Consider the following 25,871-nt stretch of genomic DNA (forward strand, 5'->3'; position numbering starts at 1 on the left):
TCAGCTACTCTACACTCCGTACTCTGCCTGCCTCCAATTCCATACTAGCTATTTCTAAAAGGTTTTAATCTCTTCCTGATCCCTGCTACAAAATTCCTGTTACGTCACCCTTCACTACAGACCTGCCAACTGCCAGAAAAAATACATTCAAAGGAAGCTCAACTCTCTGATGAAAATGCCACACACTACATGCAGTTACTGAAAATCTGCACTACAAAGGTTCAAAGGTTTATTTTATTGTCAAAGTATGCATGTACAACTCTGATATTTGTAGCTACATATAATAATCACAAGGCTTATGCAGCTTCATGGAACACTCCCAAACATGGCAAAAGATTTATTTATGCTGGTGTAAGAATCCACCCAATTGTAGAAGTTATCATATGCTGTTAAAAATGTCACTAAACAAAATAATTCAGCACTGGTAATTTTCTGGTACAATTTCATTCTACACAATCAAGCATGCTGACTGAAAGCACTTTAATTGTCAACATCTGTAGAAAGCTCCATTCTTACCGTTCCTCCAACTATTCTTCCTAGAGGATACCACGCCCTTTCGTCAAACCAATTTAGAAAATCATAGAATCCATGGGATGCAAGATAATGTGTAGAACGGTAATTAAACCTGAAAAACAAAAAAATCACAATTATTAAACAATAAGTTAACCATCCTTTCCTTGGTGATTCATCTTGAAATTCAATGCCTATAGGTGCAATTGCAGATTTTATAATCATTTAAATATCTGGCCAAACCACAAGATCTTCACCAAAGGAATCAAAATGCACACATTTCTGTCCTATTACAATCCTAAATCATATCGCAAGTGCTGTTCAAAGGTTATCGAGATGTTTGACAAAGTAATGAAGGAAAATGTCAGCTTTTTCTCTAATAAATTCTGGACTGCATGACGTCACTGTGGGAGAGCTGAACTTTTATCAGTCAACAACAGTGCACAGAATAATTCACCCAATGCCTCAGTGAAATACTGCTGGATTTATTTTTACATTAAAGGTATTTTAATGAGAAAGTTGCTGAATATGATGGTCTATCTTCTTGGCCCACTCTTCCACCCAATCTACACCATTCTTCATAATGTCCAATAAATAAAAATGGTCAGCTCTAGTTTGCAAAGGGTAAGAAACACAAAACATACTTTACAATATGAAGGACCCAAGACATCAATTATTTCTTTTTTCTTCAGCCTGTTCCTTTGCCACAAATACACCACAACAGCATAAACTGGAGATAAGATCACAATGTGCTAATTCAGCAAAACTATGATAGATGTAATAAGGGCCAGGGAGATTTTAATCACAGATACTCAAGGTTTTCTTTAACAACTAAGCAGAATGGGGGGTGTGAAGCCATTTTTAAAAAATTTCAACAATCTAGATACAAATCCTATGTTACCAGTATTCCTTGCATACTAAAAACTCTACAAGTTGTTGCATGGGCGAGATGCCTCAGTCAAATAGAGCTCAGAGTATCGAGACCATGGCAAGCAAGTGTGCCAAGCATGTACTACTGCACTTGCATTGATAGTCTATGAAGCCAAATGGAGATATCATTTGTAGACTTGAAAGTAGTAACATGAGATTTCTTATTCTTATCATCTCACATCTTCTGTTGTTTCTGCAAGAAACATCTGTTACTTCAGGTTACAGATTACAAGTTATAAAATTAATAAGATTCAATGACTGTAACTAGTTTGAATGTTATGGTGACTAAGCCTATGATCAATGTAATCTATAATTGACCTGATTGCCACTAGCAAGTAATGACCAATCACACTTTATACAGTGAAATTTCTGCATATTAGTCCATGCAATATCCAATGGTTCCCAACTGTGCTTACTGTGTCTGGAATGGTGAGAAAGATCTTCAGTTCACTCAGATCAATGGTTTGGTCTTTTTTCTAATGCAAAATAAAATTGTGAAAATAAAATCACTGGAGCCTATGTCCAAAACTTTCTTCTATAGGTTTTCAGTTTCACACCTTTATTCCCTCAAGGCTCATATTTTTCTTGCATCATTAACACAAACATCAATTTAACAAAAACACTAATGGTGTATAAGCCCACACAAAGTTTTGCTTGGTCACCATCCTTACAATGCAAACACGAGAAAATCTGCAGATGCAAGAACTTCAAGCAACACACAAAAATGCTGGTGGTACGCAGCAGACCAAGCAACATCCGCAGGAAGAAGTATAGTCGACATTTCAGGCCGAGACCCTTCGTCAGGACTAACTGAAAGAAGAGATAGTAAGAGATTTGAAAGTTGGGGGGGGGGGGGGAGGAGAAGAGGGGAATCCAAAATGATAAGAGAAGACCGGAGGGGGTGGGATGAAGCTAAGAGCTGGAAAGGTGATTGGCGAAAGTGATACAGAGCTGGAGAAGGGAAAGGATCATGGGACGGGTGGCCTCGGGAGAAAGAAAGGGGGAGGGGAGCACCAGAGGGAGATGGAGAACAGGCAAGGAGTGATTGTGAGAAAGACAGAGAGAGAAAAAGAAAGAAGAAAAAAAAGGGAAAAAAATAGATAGATAGATAAATAAGGGATGGGGTAAGAAGGGGAGGGGGGCATTAACGGACATTAGAGAAATCAATGTTCGTGCCATCAGGTTGGAGGCTACCTAGACGAATATAAGGTGTTGTTCCTCTAACCTGAGTGTGGCTTCATCTTGACAGTGGAGGAGGCCATGGATAGACATATCAGAATGGGAATGGGATGTGGAATTAATATGTGTGGCCACTGGGAGATCCTGCTTTCTCTGGCAGACAGAGCGTAGGTGTTCATTGAAACTGTCTCCCAGTCTGCGTCAGGTCTCACCAATATATAGACAGCTGCACCAGGAGCAGTGGACGCTGTATATCCCTCTAGTCGAATCACAGGTGAAGTGCCGCCTCACCTGGAAGGACTGTCTGGGGCCCTGAATGGTGTCCGCCACCTCTTTCTGCTTTCTGCAGGGATCGCTCTCTACACGACTCCCTTGTCCATTCATTCCCCCCATCCCTTCCCACCAATCTCCCACTTGGCACTTATCCTTGTAAGCGGAACAAGTGCTACACCTGCCCTTACACTTTCTCCCTCACCACCATTCACACTCAGCTTGGAGGACAACACCTTATATTCCGTCTGGGTAGCCGCCAACCTGATGGTATGAACATTGATTTAACTTCTATTAATGCACCCCCCCTTACCCCATCATTCATTCATTCATTCATTTATTATTTTTCCCTTTTTTTCTTTTCTCTGTCCCTCTCACAATCACCCCTTGCCTGCTCCCCATCTTCCTCTGGTGCTCCCCTCCCCCTTTCTTTCTCCCTAGGCTTCCCGTCCCTTTCCCTTCTCCAGCTGTGTATCCCTTTTGCCAATCAACTTTCCAACTCTTAGCTTCATCCCCACCTCCTATCTTCTCCTATCATTTCAGATTTCCCCCTCCCCCTCCCAAATTTCTCCTCCCTTCAAATCTCTTACTATCTCTTCTTTCAGTTAGTCCTGACAAAGGGTCTTGGCCTGAAACGTCGACTGTACTTCTTCCTATAGATACTGCCTGGCCTGTTGCGTTCCACCAGCATTTTGTGTGTGATCCTTACAATGCACTATTTAACAGTCAATCTCTCCGTAGTCTTGCCTTAAACTTGTTTTCAGAGTCTAGTCTAGTTCTGCAGATCTCCACTACTTTTCCTTCCTGTAAAACTCCACTTCTTCATTTGGAGGAAAACATCAAGAACCTGGATATCAATACAGAAAATTGCAAATTCTGTAACTCCAACAAAGTGTGTTCAATCTGAAACATCACTGTACCCGTTTTTCTTTCCATAGATGCTGCCTGACTGTCTGAGCATATAAATCATTTTCTGTTTTTAATCAAGAACTTTTTGGCATCCACATCCAAACTATTTTCTCTCACCACTTTCATGCATTTCAGATTCAGATTCAGTTTATTGTCATTTAGAAACCACAAATTTAAAACTCTAAAATGGGAAAACACAGGGTGAAAGGCTATTACTCAATGTGTTTCAAAGGTGTTAGATCAAATGTTCAAAATACTCGCAAAGGATGCAGAATATTGACAGTAGCACCAAGCTGTCTTAAGTTTAAAATATCAAATTGATTTTTTTTTTAAATCTATTTTCCCCTTATGCCATGTAACAGACATACTGGCAAAGGCATGGCAAGATTAAACAAAAAAAAATTAAACAAAGAAATCACTAAAATAAAGACATTTTCAAAATAGATAGATAGATAGATAGATACTTTATTCATCCCCATGGGGAAATTCAACTTTTTTCCAATGTCCCATACACTTGTTGTAGCAAAACTAATTACATACAATACTTAACTCAGTAAAAAAATATGATATGCATCTAAATCACTATCTCAAAAAGCATTAATAATAGCTTTTAAAAAGTTCTTAAGTCCTGGCGGTAGAATTGTAAAGCCTAATGGCATTGGGGAGTATTGACTTCTTCATCCTGTCTGAGGAGCATTGCATCGATAGTAACCTGTCGCTGAAACTGCTTCTCTGTCTCTGGATGGTGCTATGTAGAGGATGTTCAGAGTTATCCATAATTGACCGTAGCCTACTCAGCGCCCTTCGCTCAGCTACCGATGTTAAACTCTCCAGTACTTTGCCCACGACAGAGCCCGCCTTCCTTACCAGCTTATTAAGACGTGAGGCGTCCCTCTTCTTAATGCTTCCTCCCCAACACGCCACCACAAAGAAGAGGGCGCTCTCCACAACTGACCTATAGAACATCTTCAGCATCTCACTACAGACATTGAATGACGCCAACCTTCTAAGGAAGTACAGTCGACTCTGTGCCTTCCTGCACAAGGCATCTGTGTTGGCAGTCCAGTCTAGCTTCTCGTCTAACTGTACTCCCAGATACTTGTAGGTCTTAACCTGCTCCACACATTCTCCATTAATGATCACTGGCTCCATATGAGGCCTAGATCTCCTAAAGTCCACCACCATCTCCTTGGTCTTGGTGATATTGAGAACAATGCCTCAATTAAATACACCCTATCTTTATATGTGGGGGATACGTTCCTCGCAGTCGGCGCATAGTATGGGACACGCATAATGTGAATAATTATTTAAATAGAGAAAATAGGGATGCGGTCTGGAGGTCTTCCTAACTATGTCTTATTTGTAATTCATTCACATTTTCATACCAATATGACACAAAAGCAGTACCACAAGGCAACATTCCTATTATATTTCATCAATTTAAGGTAATATTCAATGTAATAAAGCATAGAAAGTTAACATACTAGGATGTACAGTACTCAACAACAGTGACAGGTGTGTTGGCTCTGAGAGAGTGGTTGTGCAGTGGTGCTGGGCAGCTTTACATGGATGAGGTTAGCTGCCCAGCGGACAGGAAGCATATTCTTACTCAAACCCTTAAGAGCAGCGATCTTAGCCCGCATCTGCACAGGGTAGCGTTCAGCAGCTTTGTGGTTAGCACTAGCTTGCTCACCACGCACAGCTAAGTTGTGAAGCCTGTGATGATTAACAAACTTAGAAAACCATCCCCTACTTCCATTAAAACTAACAATATCAACTTGACACTTCCTCAGTAGCCTCTGAACAAAGGCGACCATAAATTTCCAATGTTTTCACACGAAGATGATCAGAACCAAGTGTTTTTTTCTTTGTTTCACGCTCAATGTACAAACTCAACATTTTAAGCAATACACACAAAATGCTGGTGGAACGCAGCAGGCCAGGCAGCATCTAGAGGAAGTACAGTCAGCGTTTCAGGCCGAGACCCTTCGTCAGGACTAACTGAAAGAAAAGATATTAAGAGATTTGCAAGTGGGAGGGGGAGGGGGAGATCCAAAATGATAGGAGAAGACGGGGGGGGGGGGGGGGAGGGATGAAGCTAAGAGCTGGAAAGTTGACTGGCAAAAGGGATACGTAGCTGGAGAACGAGAGGATCATGGGACGGGAGGCTAGGGAGGAAGAAAGGGGGAGGGAAGCTTGAATTTCCAGCATCTGCAGACTTCCTCGTGTTTGCGTTTTTAAACTCAACATTTTCTCCATTTTTGTCATAATCGGGTTACACACTTTGGTAACAAAATTTGAAGACATTTGTGATGAATCAATCACTGCACTTGTTATTTTCTCAGCATTTTTCTTTATGTTTCTGATCGTGGACTCACCCAGGCCGAAGTAGCATCACAGAGTTGTGTTACCTTCACCTGACGCCGCCAGGTGTTAATAATTTCCAACTTTTTTTCAAGTGTTAAAGCGGTTCTCTGCTGCCTGGCTGATGGCCCAGGACTTGACATAGGACATTTAGGAGGCATAGTTAAATATTTCAAGCACAAAATCAGTGCACCGTAGGTAATAACAGCAAAAGTTTAAGAGCGCAAGATCGTACATCCACACGCTGCCAAAACCAATGTGAGACTGGCGGGAGTGAGACTGTGAGCCGTGTGCACTTGACTTGTATTGGCGGGAAAGCAGAGCTTCTCGTCCCAACAGCCTCGCATAAGTGTGAGTTTTGGACACATATAAGGAGAAGTTGGTAGAAATAGGTTCGATGCATAACTGTGAATCCGCATTGTCTGAAGACGCATATAACGAGGATAGGGTGTACCACAAATCTATTAAATAGTTTAAGAGTTCAGCTTCCCTGTTCACCAAGATACAACATTCCTCTTGTTACAAGTCTGAGGGATGCATCTTTAAACACAATATTTCATTGTGTAAATTATCTTCCAAATCATAAAAGACAAATGAAGAACACGATGGTACATCATTTTCTTGCCTGGATGCAACTCCACCTACATTCCAGTAGCTCCATTTCATTCAGAATAGAGCAACCTGGCTGCATACCATACCGTCCACCACTTTAAGCATTTATCCTCCATTATCAGTGTGCTATTAGTGCAGCAATAACCATGTAAAATATGCAATGCAGCAACTCACAGACCTCTGCAGATGCAAATCCCAAGAAATCAAAAACCTCACTGAAGAGAAAGAGGGCAACAGATACATGGAAACTGCAATAGCTGCAAATTTCCTTCCTCTTCACACACCACCCTAACTTGGAAATACATCACTGCCCTTTCATATTTGACAGGACAAAACCATGCAAGACTTCTTCCCTTGAGGGTACTACATGAATATTTTCCATACATATTTACTATAGCAGTTCAGACTCCGGCAACTCCCCTTCAGGGCACTTAGAGATGAACAATAAATGTTGGCTTTGCAAGCAACATCTGCATACAATGATGGAATAAATATATTCCATTTGATATTCTTTTGTGATCAGCGTTATAACATAGCAATTAGCATAACGCTTTACAAAGCCATTGACACATATTCAATTTCCTGTTATCTGAAAGGAGTTGCATGTTCCTCCTACATCCCAAAGATGTACGGGTTAGTCCGTAAATTTGTCACAGGGGTGTATTTGGGTGGTGTAGGTTTATTGGGCCAGAAGGGCCTGTTATAGCGCTGTATCTCGAAATAAAAATAAATAAATAAATATTTGCTGTTGCCGTCCACTTCCAAAAGTCTTGACAATTGCTAATCTCCCTATTGCTGTCTAAAATCTCATTAGGTCACCTCATTCTTTCTTGACCAACTTCCACCCCATTTGCACCTGCTCTCGTTTTTTTAGAAACATGTTTACTAACCATTAATGGCTCTGAATATTACCCCTTGTGCTTTCCAACATGATCTTTCTCATTTCTGCCATCAGTTGTGGTTTGACTCCCCTTTCCTCTGGAAGATCCTTGTTTGCAACATTGCTGCCATGAATGCATCACTTACTACTTTTATGCTTTCCCTTCACACAATTTTACTTCTGCCAGCCAGGTTCTGTCCTGCTCACAAAAACAGCAGCCTGACTCAAATATATTATGTATGTAACAATGGCTTCAACATGTGATCCTCATTGTTCCTTAATTAAACTACTCTGCTCCATTTTCTTGGCTTTGTTGTCAGTTCTATGAGCCTGCCTTGGCAGAATGCCTCTTGAGCAATGGTTTTACCTCATACCTCAAGTCATGTCAGAAATCCCTACGGATCGCTCCCCGACTCCTCCTAGCTCTTATTTGTACCTCAGCAATTTTACTGAAAGGTTCAGGATCAGCATCAATTGACAAAAATGTCTGACAGGTGAACAGCCTTGGCTTTCCAAGTGGCTGCCCGCAAATCCAGGTGCAATCTTCCTTTTGGAAAATGGCTTCCAGCCAATTATTGTGGCCAAGTGTACCATGACACCCAATCAGAACTGAAAGACACTGCAATTAAAATGCTTTGACCCAATCAAGCTTTGCTTCAGTCTTACCAGTTGCCAATGTTGTCATGGTTATTGAATGTCTGAAAGCCTCAGATCTTTAAATATACAAAAACTCCAAGCCAGTAAAGCTTAAGTAATAATTTTCAATTTCTCCTTTTAAAATTAAGTTTTCTGTTTAAAGCCATGGAGCAGAATAGTGAAGATGGTACAAAGAATGGGAGACAGCAGGGCATTTGGAAAAACTCCAGAAAATAGGGAAGTGAGGGAAAATAGTGAATGTTAAAACTGTTAGGATTTTGCATTCTTTAGCTTGTACAAATGGTGGGAAAAAAGAGTGCCACTTATGTTGACGGTGCCTTCATTTATTTGTTAATTCCTCCAATGCTCCTTCAAGTTACATTTTCAGTAATATTGTTGTCATTATGTGCCATGTTGTATGCCATGGGCAATCATGGTCTTTCCATGAACATGATTGTTCTTTGCAAATTTTTCTAGAGGTGGCTTCCAATGCCTTTTACAGCAATAAACCTGGTCTTTAACTCAGATTTGCTATTTTATTCCTTTATGCTTAAGAAGCTAGCTCTCATATTCAAATTCCTTCACTTCCACTTCTGTGTCTCTGCAAACATTTGCTTTATACAACATTCTGTGCAGTCCTCCTCTTCTGCCAACAGTTTTTGTTATGCTATTGGTATCACTGGGTAACCCTTCCTTGCCCTCTTCTACCTTCAAAAGCTTTTACAAAACTATCAAGCTTACCATTGCTGCCAAATAAGGCCAATGGACTAGCATCCATTCCTTTTTTGGTTTAATCAGAAAGTATTTTAAATATTATGTACACTGCAACTTTAAAGAGCGGAATTCACTGGCAGTTTGGGTGTGAATTTTAAGAGAAATAATGTGCAAGATAATGGGAAAATGTTAGGGTATGGTTCAAAACTGAATGGCACTTTTTCATGCCACAGGTATCATCGGCTGAATTAGGCACCTTCTGGCCAAGAAAATTCCATCGTGTGACAGGAATAGATAGCAAACTATTCAAATTCACTATTGAATTAAGGAAACATCATTCAGCCACAATTTTAGCTTTGCAAACGTTTACACAATTTAAAATATCTTGGGTACCTCAGTTTATTTTTTTATTCGGATATAAGATGAATCAATTCTCAAAGTAAAAGTTATTATTAACATTTGTACATAAATCTTACCATATACTACTTTGAGATTAATTTCTTGTGAACATCTGCGGAAACATAACGAAATATGACTGAATCTGTGAAAAACTGTACATAAACAAAGACTGACAAATAACCGATGTGCAAAAGAAAAGTGAAGAGGTAAGTTGTCAAGTCCTTGAAAGTGAGTGTGTAGATTATAGAATCAGCACAGTTCAGAGTTGACGTAAGTGAACTGTTGATTCAGGAGTCTGACGTTTGGAGGATATAAAGTGTTACCTTATTTTAAAAGGTGTAGGTAACATTATAGTTAACCTAACCAATAAAACTGTCCCACTAAATTATTGGGGATTGAAAATATTACTTAAATGCAATATAACAATGCCTTCATTTGTGTAAAATTTAGTAACTTTTACCATGTTACCTATTTTTTGGGGTAAGCACCTTCAATTACAAAGTTATTTTTCATTATTATAAAAGGCATGTGCCACCATCTATACATAGGAATACATTATCAAAATACACAAGAACACATCTATTTCATACATTAATGGTGGCTCAAAATTATAAACCATCCTGAAAGGAATCATTTGTAAGTGTCCAATAATTTTAAGACCATTGGACATGAGAGCAGAATGAGGCCATCAAGCCCGATCCATTATTCAATCACAGCTAATTTATTTTGCTCTCTCAACCCCATTTCTCTGCCTTCTCACTGTAACTTCCATATGCCATACTTATCAAAAAATTATCAATCTCCACTTTAAATAGGCCCGAAGTCTTGGCCTCCACAATTGTGTGTGGCAATGAATTCCACAGATTCACCTCCCACTGGCTAAAGAAATTCCTTTGGATCTCTTATCTAAAAGGGTGTCCTTTTATTCTGAGGCTGCGCTCTCTGATTCTAGACTCTCTTACTATTGGAAACATCTTCTCTGTGTCTATTGTCTGGACTTTTCAACGTTTCTCCAATGTTCAATAAATTTCAAAGTCCAATGTTTCTCCATCAATCATTTACAGCAACATTTAAAAGCTGTTGTTTTATTTCTGGCACAAGTGTTCCATCGGTTAAAATAAAACTAATAAAATACTTACTTTTAACTTACTTTCTAAAAAAAACTTGGAGTGCTAAACTGTGTAAATACCTGGAAACCAAAATGTTTATGTGGCAGTTCTAGAAATATTAAAATAGAAACCATGCCAATTTTTTTTAAAAAGGTACTACTGAGAGAAAATCATTCCAGATTTGGCTCATAGAAAACAACTTGGGCTTCTTTACAAAGAGCAGCCCCAAAATTTATTAAGAACTCAAAGCCTAAATTTCAGTTCCATTAGATTACTATACAAAGAACACTCCTCATTCCTGGTATCAAGAAAGTGACATCTTCACCATGCATGGTATCCAGAACAGTGCCAATACCACTGCTTTATAATCATCTATGTCATCCTTGTTGTACTTAACTTTTAATTCCTGGGATCATGTCTATGAAGTATGTATGTGTACATACATACACATATATACATACACACACACACACAGAGTATGCTTTTGTACCCATTGTAAGATTGGTTCACATTACCTCCAACTGAAATGCTACTGTTCACATTTTTCTGCATTAAATTCCATCTGTCACTTCCACTGGCCTGTCCACATCTTTTCGGGTTCTATTTGTATCCTCCTTCCAGCTTACTATGGTTTCAACTTCTGTGCTGTCTACATTGTGCCTCCTTGGAATGGCTTCCTTGGCTTTAACGAAAGTGGCCGCGGCCTCCTCGTCCCAAGTAATGTCCTTGCCTTTACCCGACATCAGGGTGCACAAAGGGCGCATGATACGGGCTGCTGAGGGGAGGAAACGGTGGTAGAAGTTCACCATACCAACGAACTCCTGCAGGCCTTTGACCGTGTTGGGCCGGGCAAAGTGGCGGATTGCGTCTACCTTGGCGGGCAGAGGTGTTGCCCCGTCTTTGGTAATCCTGTGGCCCAGGAAGTCGATGGTATCGAGACCGAACTGGCATTTGGCCGGGTTGATCATGAGGCCGAAATCACTCAGGTGGGAGTAGAGCTGGCGGAGGTGGGACAGATGCTCCTGACGACAACTGCTGGCTATAAGGATGTCATCCAAATAGATGAACGCAAAGCCCAGGTCGCGTCCCACTGCATCCATTAGCCACTGGAACGTCTGTGCGGCATTCTTCAGGCCGAACGGCATTCGGAGGAACTCGAAAAGGCCGAAGGGGGTGATGAGTGCTGTTTTGGGGATGTCTTCAGGGTGCACTGGGATTTGATGGTATCCCCGGTCGAGGTCTACTTTGGAAAAGATTCTTACCCTGTGCAGGTTTGCTGCAAAGTCCTGTATGTGCGGCACGGGGTAGCGGTCTGGAGTGGTAGCCTCGTTCAGCCTGCGGTAGTCGCCGCATGGTCTCCAACCCCCGGCTGCTTTGGGCACCATGTGCAGGGGGGAGGCCCACGGGCTGTCGGACCTCCGTACGATCCCCAATTCCTCCATCCTCTTGAACTCCTCCTTCGCCAGGCGGAGCATTTCCGGGGGGAGCCTTCGTGCGCGGGCGTGGAGGGGTGGTCCCTGGGTCGGGATGTGGTGCTGTACCCCGTGTCTGGGCATGGCTGCCGTGAACTGTGGTGCCAGAATCGATGGAAAGTCCGCCAGGATTCTGGTGAATTCGTTGTCCGACAGCGTGATGGAGTCCAGGTGTGGGGCCGGCAACTTGGCTTCACCCAGGCAGAACATCTGGAAAGTCTCGGCATGTACCAGTCTTTTCCCTTGCAAGTCAACCAGTAGGCTGTGAGCTCGCAAGAGATCCGCCCCCAGGAGTGGTTGGGCCACCGCAGCCAGTGTGAAGTCCCACATGAACCGGCTAGCGCCGAACTACAGTTGCACTGTGCAGGTGCCGTAGGTCCGTATCGTGCTGCCATTTGCGGCCCTCAGGGTGGGTCCTGGCTTCCTGTTGCGGGTGTTGTACCCCGTTGGGGGTAAGACGCTGATCTCCGCTCCGGTGTTGACCAAGAAGCGGCATCCCATCTGTTTGTCCCAGACGTACAAGAGGCTGTCCTGGTGGCCAGCCGCCATAGTCATTAGCGGCAGCTGGCCTTTGTAGGGCGGGCAACAACGGCGGGCTTTTGTGCCCCACCGCTGGTGGTAGAAACACCACTGTTCGCTGGCCTCCTCACTCCTGCTTCTGTGTTGTGTGCGCCCCTCTGCCGGGCTTGGTCTGGTCCGCTTTTGGGAGCGTGGCGTGGTAATCTGACCGACGGACGCCACGCTCTCCCTCTTGGCTTTCCACAGCACTTCTGCCCGGCCACCACCTTCCGGGGGTCGCTGAAATCTGTGTCGGCCAGCAGCAGATGTATGTCCTTGGGCAGTTGCTCTAGGAACGCTTGCACGAACATGAGGCAGGGCTTGTGTCCGTCAGCCAGGGACAGCATCTTGTTCATCAATGCTGACAGCAGTCTGTCTCCCAAACTGTCCAGGTGAAGCAGGCGGGCACCCCGCTCACGCCGTGAGAGGCCAAAGGTCTCAATGTGCAGCGCTTTGAATGCTTCATATTTGCCTTCTTCCGGGGGCGACTGTATGAAATCCGCAACCTGGGCGGCCGTCTCCTGGTCAAGGGCGCTCACCACGTGGTAGTAACGCGTGGAATCAGAGGATATCTGCCGAATCTGGAACTGGGCTTCTGCTTGGCTAAACCACACGCGTGGTCGCAGCATCCAGAAAGTCAGCAGTTTTAGCGAAACTGCGTGAACAGATGAAGAGTCGGTCATCTTTGGTCCAAATCCCGTTTGGACTGTCGGGGTCACCAATGTAGCAATGTGCTACACACAGCGCTGAAATAACGTCACGCAGTCGGTAAGTCGTTTCGAGACTAGTTTATTCAAACTTCGCGGCGCTGGCATTTAATCCCTAGCGCCCGCCCTCTCCGGGCGGAAATGACGTCAGAGGTGCATTACCAAAGTCTCTCCCCACGCGCTGGCTATTTGTGAGCCGGTTCACCTGCGCAGAAAGTGGGTCGCCACAATATAATCATTTTTACAGTTAAAAAATATAATATTTATAAAATAAGCAAGTGAAAGACAAAGACTACTAACCTGTAGCACAGTAATTCAGAGTGGGAATTGATGCCAATCCCAAGCAACTCATTATATATTGCAAAATCGGAAATAAGAAACACTTCCGGCCCTAAGCATTTCCGATGAGGCACACTCAACCTGTACAGGTAACAGTTACATTATGGGTAGGTCGTGTTTTTAGAATATTACTAAAATTGTGGTTTCCATAACGTGAAGCTGCATCATCTATAGGACAGAGGAAACGGTCCCTTTGAAATACTGAAATGAGAGGGGAGGGAAAGATGAATCTGGTACTCGCATCATGTTGGCAAAAACACCTTTGTAACGATTCCTTTATTTTTTTAACCCCACCCCCACACCCATACACACTAATTCTGAGAATGAACTTAATTTCATATCTCAAATTTCTAGGGACTGATCTACAAATTGTACAAGTTCCCAAATGGTTGTTAAGACAGGTTGCCTGTGCCAGAAATCTATACACTTACTCTGATTCACATATCTTTTTCTCTATTATTATGTATTGCATTATACTGCTGTTGCAAAGGTAACAAATTTCACGACGTACTGTATTATGCCAGTGATATTAAACCTGATTCTGATTCAGGGCCTTAAAGCTTTTGCAAGTTGAAAATACAAATCATACAGGAACATGCAACAGCTACGAATGCTTTCAAACTAGTTTCAGCATTAGTAAAATTACATTCAAACTTTTTAGTTAAATTATATGCAAAACTTCTAAACAAATTTGATTTCAATTTTTTTTTTGCTTTAAGAAAATGGTTATCTATGTTTCTACAAAAGCAGAATCATTGAATGTTTACAACATAGAAGAAAGCCATTTGGTCCATGGAGTGAGCACTGCCTCTCATTACAGCAATCCAGCTTGTTCAAATTTACTTTCCCCCAAACCCATAGCTTTGCAGTTTCCTTCCTTTCAGATATTTGCCTTTTTGAATGCTACAATTGAATATTTCTATTCTAATCCTTGACAGTGCATACTGGGCTCCAAACCAGTGGTTACATATATTAAACATTTACCCTATGGTACTGCTTCTCTGTCAAAAATCTTTGCTTAGTATCTATAACCCCCCAATCTTGACTCTACCCCCAACAGCAAGCAAGTTCTTTCCTACTTACTTTGTCTATTCTGCAGTATTTTATCACGGATCAAAATAATCTTGCCATATGTGACAGGCATTGCATAGGTGGGGTTGATTAGAAAGGTCACAGCAACAAAATTTGCAACGGCCAAAGTTGGAAAGTCCATCTCACTTCATGGAAAAAAAAGGCATAAAATGTTTTTTTTAATGAAAAAAAGTGCTGGATATACTCAGGTCAGATAGCACCTGTGGAGAGAGAAACAGTTAATGGTTCAATCAATGAGTTCAATGAACTTTTATCAGAAGTAGACAAATTCTTAAAGAGAGATGAATGGGAACATCTAAAGCAAAAGTCAGTGAACGGGTGGAAGAACCGGAGAGTTTGGATGATATTTGGAGGTGACAGTTGGCTATAAGAGGGTGGTAAAGTGGAATGAATAACATACACGTATCTTGAGTCAGGAAGGGAGGGTCTAAGAGGTTAAATTAAATATCAGATTTCCACCTTGAAGAATGGGGAATTAAACTGCAAATGTGGAAATGCAATTTGCAAGTCTGGTTAATTATCTGAACTGCCAAAGTCAACATTAAGCCTGGAAGGCTGCAATGCATCTGCTCAGAGAATAATGTGTTGAACTTCTACAAAGACAGAAGTCAAAATAAGAATGTGATGGAGAATCTTTGTAACTGAAAAACAAATGGATGTTTTCTGACTAGATAGAAGCTTTGTACAAAGTAATTACCTACTTCGTAATTGCACTCATCACCAAACATTTTAAAATAATTGAGTCGCACAGTTAACTTTTTGTCTCAACTCAAGAGTGTGTTTCAGGCCCTAAATAGCAGGAGTGAAAGAGGAAAAAGGCAGGTGTTGTTTCTTCTCTGGTTGTATGGGAAAGAGCCACAGGACAGGAACAGGTCATTCATAAACAAAAAGCAAAGATCCCATTCATCTCTTCTCTTCCCAATACACAAGACCCACAGAAATTCACTGTTCTTCCAATCTACTCTATACTACACTTGTGTTATGGAGAAAGCAAATTTAGATTGGATGATAGCCTGTGGAACACTATGGTGACCCTGAGTTTCTTGTTGCATGATACTTGAATTCTCAATCCCATTCAGATTTGTGTGACGCCCTTCATTTCTTCACCTTCTCCTCTGCCTCTCCTCACTCAAGTAGATAATAGTTGAAACCAGGATGAGAGGGAACAATGGTTCTCCCAATGATGGGATGGTGGGAAATGTGAGAGTTGAATAAAGGGAGAAGTAAACAAGTTTGGCAGGTAAGTGTGTGTGACAGAATACATGACTGCAAGGGTTACCTGAAACTTTGGGTGCGACAGGAAGTTTGCCAAGATTGTTAAGGGAGAGGGTTAGAGTTTAGTGACAAAGATATGAGATGATGTTGCAGAATTGAGCTGAATGAGTTGAAATCCACGATTATGGGGTCTGTGAATCATTTATCTGTTAAAGATAATTACCGTAGATTCCGGATTTTAAGCCGCTACTTTTTTCCCACATTTTGAACAGCTTTGAACTCTGCGGCCTTTAATACAGAGCGGCTAATACATGGTTTTTTTTTCATGCCGCCAAAAACATTTTGCCTCGTAACAGTAGACCAATAAAATTGATGAGTAGTTCACAGAGGTCCAATGAAATTGTACGATAAATCAAGCGCACTTTCACAATTAAATTATTGTAAATCAGTCATTTGTACTCACCCTCATCAACATGGAAAACACTCGAAGAAAAGCATTGTGCTGCCTTTATGGCAGTTATTTAGTTTATAATATTTTCGCTTAGTAATTCATTTGTTAGTTAAAGTTAGAACTGTTTTAACTATATTTGTTTTCTGTACTACATCCCGGGATGCTATGACGTCAGACCCAGTTTCGCCGCGTCTTGTGGGATACCAGTTTGCGATAAACGGGAAGGAGGGGGGCGAGCGGCGGAGCGAAAACGCTGCTTTTAAGTCAAAGGCGATCAATAACTTTTCCTGGTAGGCTGCAGTATATATATTTTTTACCAGTCGTTAGGAGATATTGGAATGTTGTTCAGTAAAGAAGTATACGCAACGTATATTTAAAAGTAGCCGCGTTACAGGCACGGTTCGAAAAAAAGCATTTGCAATATGTATTTGTTTATGTTACCATATGGATTTAATTAAAAGTTAAAAAATCCTCACGTGTAATATCTTTCTGTGTAAATATCTCATATTACAACGTGGGACACCTGCGGCCGAAAATCCGGTGCGGCCTGTACAAGTAAAAAATTGATTTTATTTCTAAAATTAGAGCCAGCGGCTTTTAATCAGGTGCGCTCTGTAGTCCGGAATCCACGGTAACTGGATTAATGAATCATCAATTTAAGAATGCAAAGGTCTAAGCTTGCAAAGTAAGCCACAAAATGTTTCGTCGCAATTGCACATTATGTCACTGCTACTACTTGCAAATTTAAATAAAATACAGTTGAGTACCCCCTATCCAAACTTTCAAAATCTGTAAACCCCCAAAATCTAAATTTCTTTTGGGGTGCAGACATGATGTCACAAATGGAAAATTCCACAAGGTGTTCAGAAGATTCCCAGGTGATGCACAGGTCTCTGAGCACCACTGACAGTTCTGAGAAGTAACATCACATATGTAATGAACAGAAATTAATATAAAACAGAAAAACACTGCATCAAGTGAAAAATGACGATCTAGAGCTTGTATTGAAAGAGTGGATTTGTCAACATCAGCGTGAACAGTATGCTGGTCATGAAACATGCAAAGATCTATTGTGACAAACTGAATACTGAAGGTAATTGAAGGTTGCATACATTTAAGAAAAGGCATGACATTAATTTTTTAAAGAATGTGATAAAGCATCTGCTGATCATGAAACAGCAGAGAAATTCATTGATGACTTTGCCAAGATTGTTGCTGATGAAAATCTAACGTGCAGAAAGGATGCACCAGCACACATGTAAGACAAAGACTCCATATTGGTAGCACATAAATTCAGAGTCAGAAATGATGGCAATCCCAAGCTATTTTATTATATATTCCAAAATTTGAAATCCAAAACACTTCCAGCCCCAAGTTTTTTTGGATAAGGGGTATTCAAACTGTATTTGCTCAGCAAATAAAACTAAATCAAAGTCCGGTGCCAAGATGACCTTTGCACCAGACCCATTGAACAACTGGCTCTAAAAGTTATCTTTTTTTGAAAGCTAGAATCCTGGTGCTATAATATCTTTATCATTCAGAGTACTGGCGACTGTGGTGCTGAGATTTAGCAGGTGGAAACTAGGTGTAGGGAATATTTAATTTAACAAATGACAGGATTAACTCTATCAGGGAACTACTTGGAAGATTCTGGTCTACCAACATAGAGCCTGAACGTTGCTAATTTAGAAAGAGGAAGTGGGAAGTAAGTTCGATAGTGTGGCAGGGCATCCATGAAGATGGCACCCATGAAGAATACAACCTTATACATTTAAATCACATGCCTTCTTCCTCCATTAAAATATGAAGTGGATGTCATTGAAATGAGCTTGAGATTTTAAAAGATTTGGCATCTCACACAACTAACACGTTACTGAGCTAACACTATGCTCAATATTTCAGCACAGGGCTCATTTACACAACCAGATAAACACACAACTTGAAAATCTCAAACATACCTTGTGAAGAATGTTGTAAATCAATAAATTGTACAGCAGCAAAGCTTTTGTAATGCAGACAAAACATTTCCAAAAAAGTGACACAAAGCTTCTCATAAAAGTTGGAACGATAATTGGACTGTTACTGAATGGGTTTAAACTGTGACAGAATATTTTCATGGGATTTCCAAAATCATTAAAAGCTGTGTGCAGGGCCATGACATGTCTGACAAATCTCTGTAAGCCAAGGTGTCATAGAATTATAAAAGAATAGGTGTCATAGAACCAAGAAAGAGCTTGTCACATTAAGCATGGAGAAGTAACTTACACTAAATTTAAACTATCGGGAAAAATAGATATAATTCAAACAGCTATTGTGGAGAAATTCATTATCATGTATCACAATTATGAGCTCTGTTTACTCAAATTTCACCAACTTACCCCCCACAACCCCCCCTCATGTCTTTACATATTCTTCCTTTCAAAACATATTTTACTGTACTGCAATCTGTGCCTCCATCAAAATCCATGGGCAGAGTTAAGTGAAAATGGCACAACTCAAATGGTTCAGTGAGAATCACAGATTTATCTATTAAAATTAATCCAGTACAGTATTAAACATCATTCTTTCTTGCAGTTCTTAAATTGGTTTCAGCGATGAGTCAACGGTAGGCTCCAAGTTTGCTTTAATAAAAACTTGCAGGTATGCTGGAAAAGATTATACAAACATATTTAAGATAAATTCTCAAAATTGACCGAAAAATTACTAAGTACAGATTGCAAAGTTATTCTCAGAATAATTTCAGTTTTTCCTAATCTATACCTGCAAAAGCTTGAAGTGGACCAATTCATCACTTGTCCCTACTATGTGAATCATGCTAGTCAAAATATGCTCCATATGATTATTTCTTTAAAACCTGAAGGCTGACAAAGAAAATAAATTCAACTGGATCACTCTCATCCTCCCACCTCATTTTCCATTCTTCTTCTTCAGCTGTCCATCGATTTTCGATGTTGACTGAGGCCTGGGCAAGGTTGTATGGAAGACCAGTAGTTGCCCATGCTGCAAGTCTCCCCTCACCACGACACTGATGTTGTCCAAGGGAAGGGCACTAGGCAAATACAGCTTGGCACCGGCATTTTCCATTACTTCTACTATAACCCCAAAGTCTGTGTAAGTGCATACAGGCAACCCTGTGGTATGGTGGGCTGCATTCCTAGAAACAGCCCGCATTGTGACTTACATTAATGCAAAGCCAAATCATCTCTGCATACATCAAGAAAAGAACTGAAAAAAAAACTTCTCCTTCAAAACAAATTGTAAGGGAGCAAATTTCATTCCGTACCTCAAATTTCTGGGTTGTGTTTTGTGTATTATGTAAAGGCAAATTTCCATTATTTGGGTGGTTATCTGTATTACTACTCCATACAATTTAAGCGTATGAAGAAAACTGCCCAACTCTATTCCTTCATTTACCAGTACAGATGGATTTCTATTGGATCTGATCCCATTGCCACCTATTGCTGTTTTCACATAAGGGACATTCGCCAACTTATTTCAGAAGAATGAAAATTACTTTTGATTTTCTGGTCTGGTGGAGCATCAAACACTTAAAGATCACCTTTGCAGTGTTATTTCAGATTTGCATAATTAGGTGTACAGCTTAAAACTAATTTAAATTAGGGATGGAGAGTTAATTATTGCATTCAAAATCTAACACAATTTCTAAGTTTCGCATTGCCTTTTGCAGAGCAGATTATACTTAAAATAGCAGAGCCCCTCATAGGCTCTCAGTTCACGGAGTATCAAATCAATGGCAAGGCTGCCAATCAAACTCCCGACTCTTCCCAAGTGGCGATTTTCTCTCGTTTTGTACTTGGCCATTAGATGAAGTACTGAGCAGTACTAAGAACCTTTTTATAAAGAGATGAAAACCTAAGAAGAAAATAATCCTACAAAAGAACACCTTGTCTAGACTATTTGTTGAACAACTGAAACAATGGCTGCAAAGGACTTCCTGGTTAAACAAATAAGGGTGTGAATTGCCTATTGTGGAACTGGCATAATATAGCCATTCATATCCTCTTTGGGCACAGTTGTGGCATTATTAAAGATTCCATTTATTTCTCTCATGTACATTGAACTATCCAGTGAAATGTGGTGTTTGTGTCAAATCAAATCAGACAGGATTGTGTGGGCAGCCTGCAAGTGTCGCTACACTTCCCAACATATCACACCAACAACTTACTAACCATAACCACGTCTTTGGAACGTGGGAGGTAACCACGGCACCCAGAGGAAACCCACATGGTCACGGGGAGAACATACAGAAGTGGGAATTGACCCCGATCACTGGCACTGTAACGTGATTCTGCTAACTGCTACACTACCATGTGTGCTGCAAAATAAAAACCGTTTGAGAAACAGAAACTCATTATAAAGGAATCATTCAGGAATTTTGGCAAATTTTAAAAACATTTTGATTAGAAATTGCAGCACTGCAGCACCCGAATAGATTGGCTGAAGAACGTTATTAAAACTGTGAACCAGTCAAACGGAAACATGGAAATATACAGCACAGAAACAGATACTTCTACCAAACTTGGCCATGCCAGCCATGATGCTTACCCTTTGCTCACAGAAGGCCCATATCCTTCCATTTCTTTCCTATTCAAGTAGCAGTTCCGATGCTTTTTAAAACATTGTATCTGCCTCTGCCTCACTTGGCAGCTCATTCCAAATATTCACCACCTTGTCTGGAAAAGCTTATGCTTCATATCTCTTAATTTTCTCTCCTCTCACCTTAAACCTATATCTTGCCTTAGGAAAATGATTCTATTTATCTTATCTATGCCCATGATTTTGTAAATGATTCTGGCTATCTAGAGCTGAGTCCAGTAATAGGTGCAATCTCACTAGCTCTCCACTTGGCTTTGGACCTCTTGGACAACAGCAATACCCATGTCAGGCTTCAGTTTAATGATTACAGCTATCAGTATCATCGCTCAACAAGCTTCAAAACTTGGGCCCTTGACTTCCTCGTGAGGAGGCCACAGTGGGTGCAGATCAGAAACAACATCCCGTCCTTGCTGACAATCAATACTGGTGTACCTCAAGGGTGCCCACTGCTCTATTCTCTCTACACCCACAACTGTGTGGCTAGCCACAGCTCAAGCCCAATCTGTAAATCTGCCGATAACTTAACCGTTGGCAGAATTTCAAATGGTGACGAGGAGGCGTACAGGAGTGAGATAGATCAGCTGGTTGAGTGGTGTTGCAACAACATCCTTGCACTCAATGTTACTAAGACAAAGGAACTGATTGTGGACTTCAGGAAGGGGAAACTTCAAAATGCTAACCAAAGATACCTCTGTCCAAGAACTTAGAACACACAGAGGGCTGTACTAACTTGGCAGGTACAACAGAAAGGAAACAATATTATCATTACATAATGCCTTCCTAATGACTAAATTTAAGTAATAAAGACAGGAATGATATAGCATGAAAGTTGATTAAAACTTTTAAAAGGTAATAATAAAGAACTGATGATAATCATGAAGCTAACTGAAGGAAATACAATATCGCATATATACATTAAAGAGCTTTGAACAAAATTCTTCTTGTAGCGTGTAAAGAACAGTAATAACTATACAACTGAAATGGGCCTCCAGATAAACCGAAACAAAAGCAATAATTTTAAAAGAGACACATTTCTGAAAAAAGTGAGTGTTATGACGCTACATGGAGGGGAACATTATAACAAATGGTCCCAAGTATAATTTAGTGAAATGTTTCAATACAATAAGTCACAAGAAAACTTGAGTTTTGTAACACCAGCAGAGCGGGTCAAAGACCATATTATGGTTTCCAGATGCCTTCCTCTGGATCTTGTCTTTAATGATATAGCAGGTTAGCACTTCCTCATATCCAAACAAAAATTCATTGGAACTTACACCTCTACATGTTCCTTATTACCATTGTACTGTTGGGTAGAGGAACTGTTTAAGCTTGGGATGAAAAAAAAAATGGTTCACGTAATAGTTTAAAAGCGCATTTGTACTTTTAATGGTGGTGTACAAAACGGGCAATAGCTGAAGTAATCACAGGATACAGATATTTGTTCCATTACGTATTCCATAATCAAATTTCAAAATGACAAAATACTAGAAATACAATCATGCTATTACGCCATTTTTAAACTGTCAACACTTCAGTAAAATGTTCCAAGTTGTTAATCCACTCCAGTGAAGTGTCGCTAACACATTTCAGTTGCAACCCATTGCTGATTTTTCTGTCTATACAACTTCAAAGAAATACCATACAGTGCTTTTCCAAACATTTCTGGTACATCTACGCCTTCTTAGAATACTGTCTTCAGTTTGTAAACATTTTGATAGAAAATCTGGTGAACCAATGCTGTTCCAAAAACCATATTTTGCAAACACCCAATGATGTTATGGTTTGCACTTAATGCATTTTATTTCATTGCCTTTCAGTTATTCCTACCATTATCTCTAATAGATCATTAATATTAGGTATCGTGGATCTTCTCCCAAGTTGTCACTGAGCAAACATGGACATGCAGTACTTACACAAAGTTCTCCTCAGTCTTCTAAGATCTCTTGCTTCTCAGTACATATAATTTGTAAACCAATTTTCTGCCAGATGAGAAAACCAGGTGCAGCACATCAATGAACTAATTTCAACTCATCCTCAGAACTTACCATTAGAAAACTTTTGAACAGCCAAGTTATACAAAAATGCAACATTTCTACAATACTTTACTTGAAGCAAAGCTGTTGTAAAAAAATTGCCAAGCATCACCAAAAGCCACACATTTAACACACCTATTCGCTCTAATCCAATCAACTGAAAAAATGAATTTTGCCTATATTTTCATTTAAAACCAAACAGTTCTACTCTCTGCAGAATGAAATTCTCTTCATACATAGAACAAAATCCTGAAAGGTTTACTGAAAGAGCAGTACAGGGCACACGTTTTCAGCTGCATTTTCCCCCCAAAATGTGCAAATTGTTTAGACAAATGGTTAACAGACGTACTTCTTGGTAGGATTCAATCTCTTAGCCCAATAAATTCTGATTTTCAGATTCAGATTTATCATCACTGACTTATATAACATGAAATTTATTGTTTTGCAGTACAGTGCAAAGACAAAAGTTTTTGTACCGGAACTGTGCTCATTCACCAATTAGGAACCCTAGGAACTTGCAAATATGTACTCATGCAATAACACAGATGTTATATGGCTTCACAACAGATGTTTTACCTTGCATATATGAGAAGGGTCACTTTCACAGCTTTATAATATAATATACATTATTTATCAGTTCAAACTTCTGTTTGCCATGACCCATTCACACAACTTTCAGTGACTTCTCTCCTGTTTCTCAAATTTGTCAACTTTTCTTTAATTTGAACCCTTTGCTGAACACTAGCTCCTACCAGATCCAGAGTGTTATCTTTTGTACTCCTCTCTGCTTCCACCACCCCATACAAGACCCTTTCCTAGCTCTTCTCCATGATGAAATCTATGTTTGCTCAATTACCTACTCTGCTGTTAATCTGCTCCCTACAAACCATTCCTTCTTGGAACACTTCCTCTTCTACCGCTCAATGCCCTCTTCTGGACCCTTGCTCTCCACCCAACACCCCCGTCTGGAACCTGGCCCTCCACCACCCAGACGGCCCCCAAATGGACCCTGGCTCTCCACTACCCAACGGCCTCATCCGGACCCTCACCCTCCACCCAATACCCCCTTCAGAACCCTCTCCCTCCACTAACTAAAGCCCCCTCCAGGGCCCTCGTCATCCACCACCCAAAGCCCCCTCCAGGACTCCAGCCCTCCACCAGAACCCTCGTCCTCCACCACCGAACGGCCCCGTGCAGACCGTTGCCCTCCATCAGCTAATACCCCCTTCCTCCAACACCCAATGCCCCTTCTCGAGTCGGAGAATCACGGTCCCTTCCAACTCCGACAGATCCTAACTCCGAATTTCCCCCAACGATTCCAGAATCGTCACTAACTTTGAACTCAGACTGCACCTCCCTCCGCATCCCTTGCACCGTCCCTTTGCTCCTCTCCCACTTCCCACTCCCTGCCCTATTTCTCCCGCTGTTTCTCCCAGTCCAGCCTCCCTTGAGCCTTTACCCTTTTCTGACAGAAAATCAGATCGGCCGGCGTCTGTTCACTCACCACGGGTCGAACTCGTGGATGATGCTCTCGAAGCGGATGACGGCGAACAGCCTGGAGCTGAAGCCGGCCAACCAGGCCAGGAAGAGGACAGTGAAGGACAGGAGGGACTGCCAGCCGGCCGGGTGAGACACCAGGCTCCTCGTTTCCAGCGCAGATCGCTCCGCCATCTTACAACAGCAAACGGAAGAGACGGGTAGGGAGATGCGATCTATAATATTTCAGTGTATTTCGGGCAATCGCCGGGGTGACAGTGGGAAGGGGGCCGGGGGTGGGGACCGTGCCTCAGCCCCGCATGAACATCACTCACGCCGCGGCCGTGAGGAGTCCGGGGCCGCGTGTTCCGCGCCAATCTCCTTCCCTCTCACAGCGTGGGAACAGATCGCCCGCAACCTCGGCGGCGGAACCAACAGGAAAGGAGCAGGACAAGGAAGGCACACATGGGTGACACCCACCGCTGACGAAAGAGAGACGCCGATTCGGCTCGGTTCCCTTCGCCGGCCGCGAGCCGACCGTTGGCCGGCAGTGCCTAGCGACCAATAAACGAGGAGCTTACTGCGCCGGTCCGCCCGAAGTGGAGGTGTTCCCAGGCAGGCCCAATGGGCGAAGAGGTTGCGGAAGCAGCGGCGGGGGATAGCGTGGTGTCTGGTCATTGGAGCCGAATGCGAGGGGAGGGAAAGATTTGGAGAGAAGGAGTGAGCTAAATGTGTGACATGTGCGTGTCAGTGAGAGGGGGAGGTAATGGGGTAGGAGGGGTGAGTCTCTGTCAGATCATAGGATGGTGGTAGTGTGCCAGTGGGAGTGGGTGCGTACCAATAACTACAGAAACAGCTCCCCCAGAGAAAATCAGTACTCAAGAGTTTTTGGAATTACCGGCAATATCTTATCCCTTTAGTTTTGTATAGTTTCGAGTTTATTGTCTTGGGCATTCCCATCTCGGGTATTTATACATGGTATGAAAAATTAGCTTTTCTGCAGAAGCAACTCAATGATACCGCAGGTTATCTCGTACACGTTTGTGCCAATGAGCACAAAACGAACTGTTGGAGGAAGTCAGCATTTTGGGCGGGGAGGCGACGAATTGTCGGCGTTTTGGGGGGTCAAGACCCTGTATGAGAGGACTTTGGTTCCCGATTCCATCTAGCATTTCGAAATGTCTTGTGTGCTTCGTCATGCAAAGGAGTATGTACGGGCTTCGTTCCTGTGTTTCTGAACAGTTTATATAAAATCTGAACAAAATACATATATTTGTTTCTTTCCTGTTCTTACACTCAGTAAGCTGGAGACAGGGACTATCTTGAGATCTTTGCCTGCGGTGTAAATACTGTGTATAGCTACAGTTGTTAATAATTTTCATACAGTTTGCTCTTTTTG

The 25,871-nt window shown here is 41.5% G+C and overlaps 1 protein-coding gene across 1 annotated transcript in view; it reads right to left on the reverse strand.

The window, feature by feature from the left end:
• The window catches only part of stt3b (STT3 oligosaccharyltransferase complex catalytic subunit B), a 106,137-nt gene extending 81,140 nt beyond the window's left edge, over nucleotides 1-24,997 (reverse strand). The window contains exons 1-2 of the mRNA XM_073024053.1: nucleotides 24,501-24,997; nucleotides 517-625 (exon numbers count right to left, since the gene is read on the reverse strand). Of these exons, the coding sequence (XP_072880154.1) occupies nucleotides 517-625; nucleotides 24,501-24,667 (276 nt within the window). The 5' untranslated portion in view covers nucleotides 24,668-24,997. The remainder of the gene's footprint in view (nucleotides 1-516; nucleotides 626-24,500) is intronic.
• Between the last annotated feature and the right edge of the window lie 874 nt (nucleotides 24,998-25,871).

The sequence above is a fragment of the Hemitrygon akajei genome, chromosome 20, assembly GCF_048418815.1.
Source record: "Hemitrygon akajei chromosome 20, sHemAka1.3, whole genome shotgun sequence".
Taxonomy (NCBI): Eukaryota; Metazoa; Chordata; class Chondrichthyes; order Myliobatiformes; family Dasyatidae; genus Hemitrygon; species Hemitrygon akajei.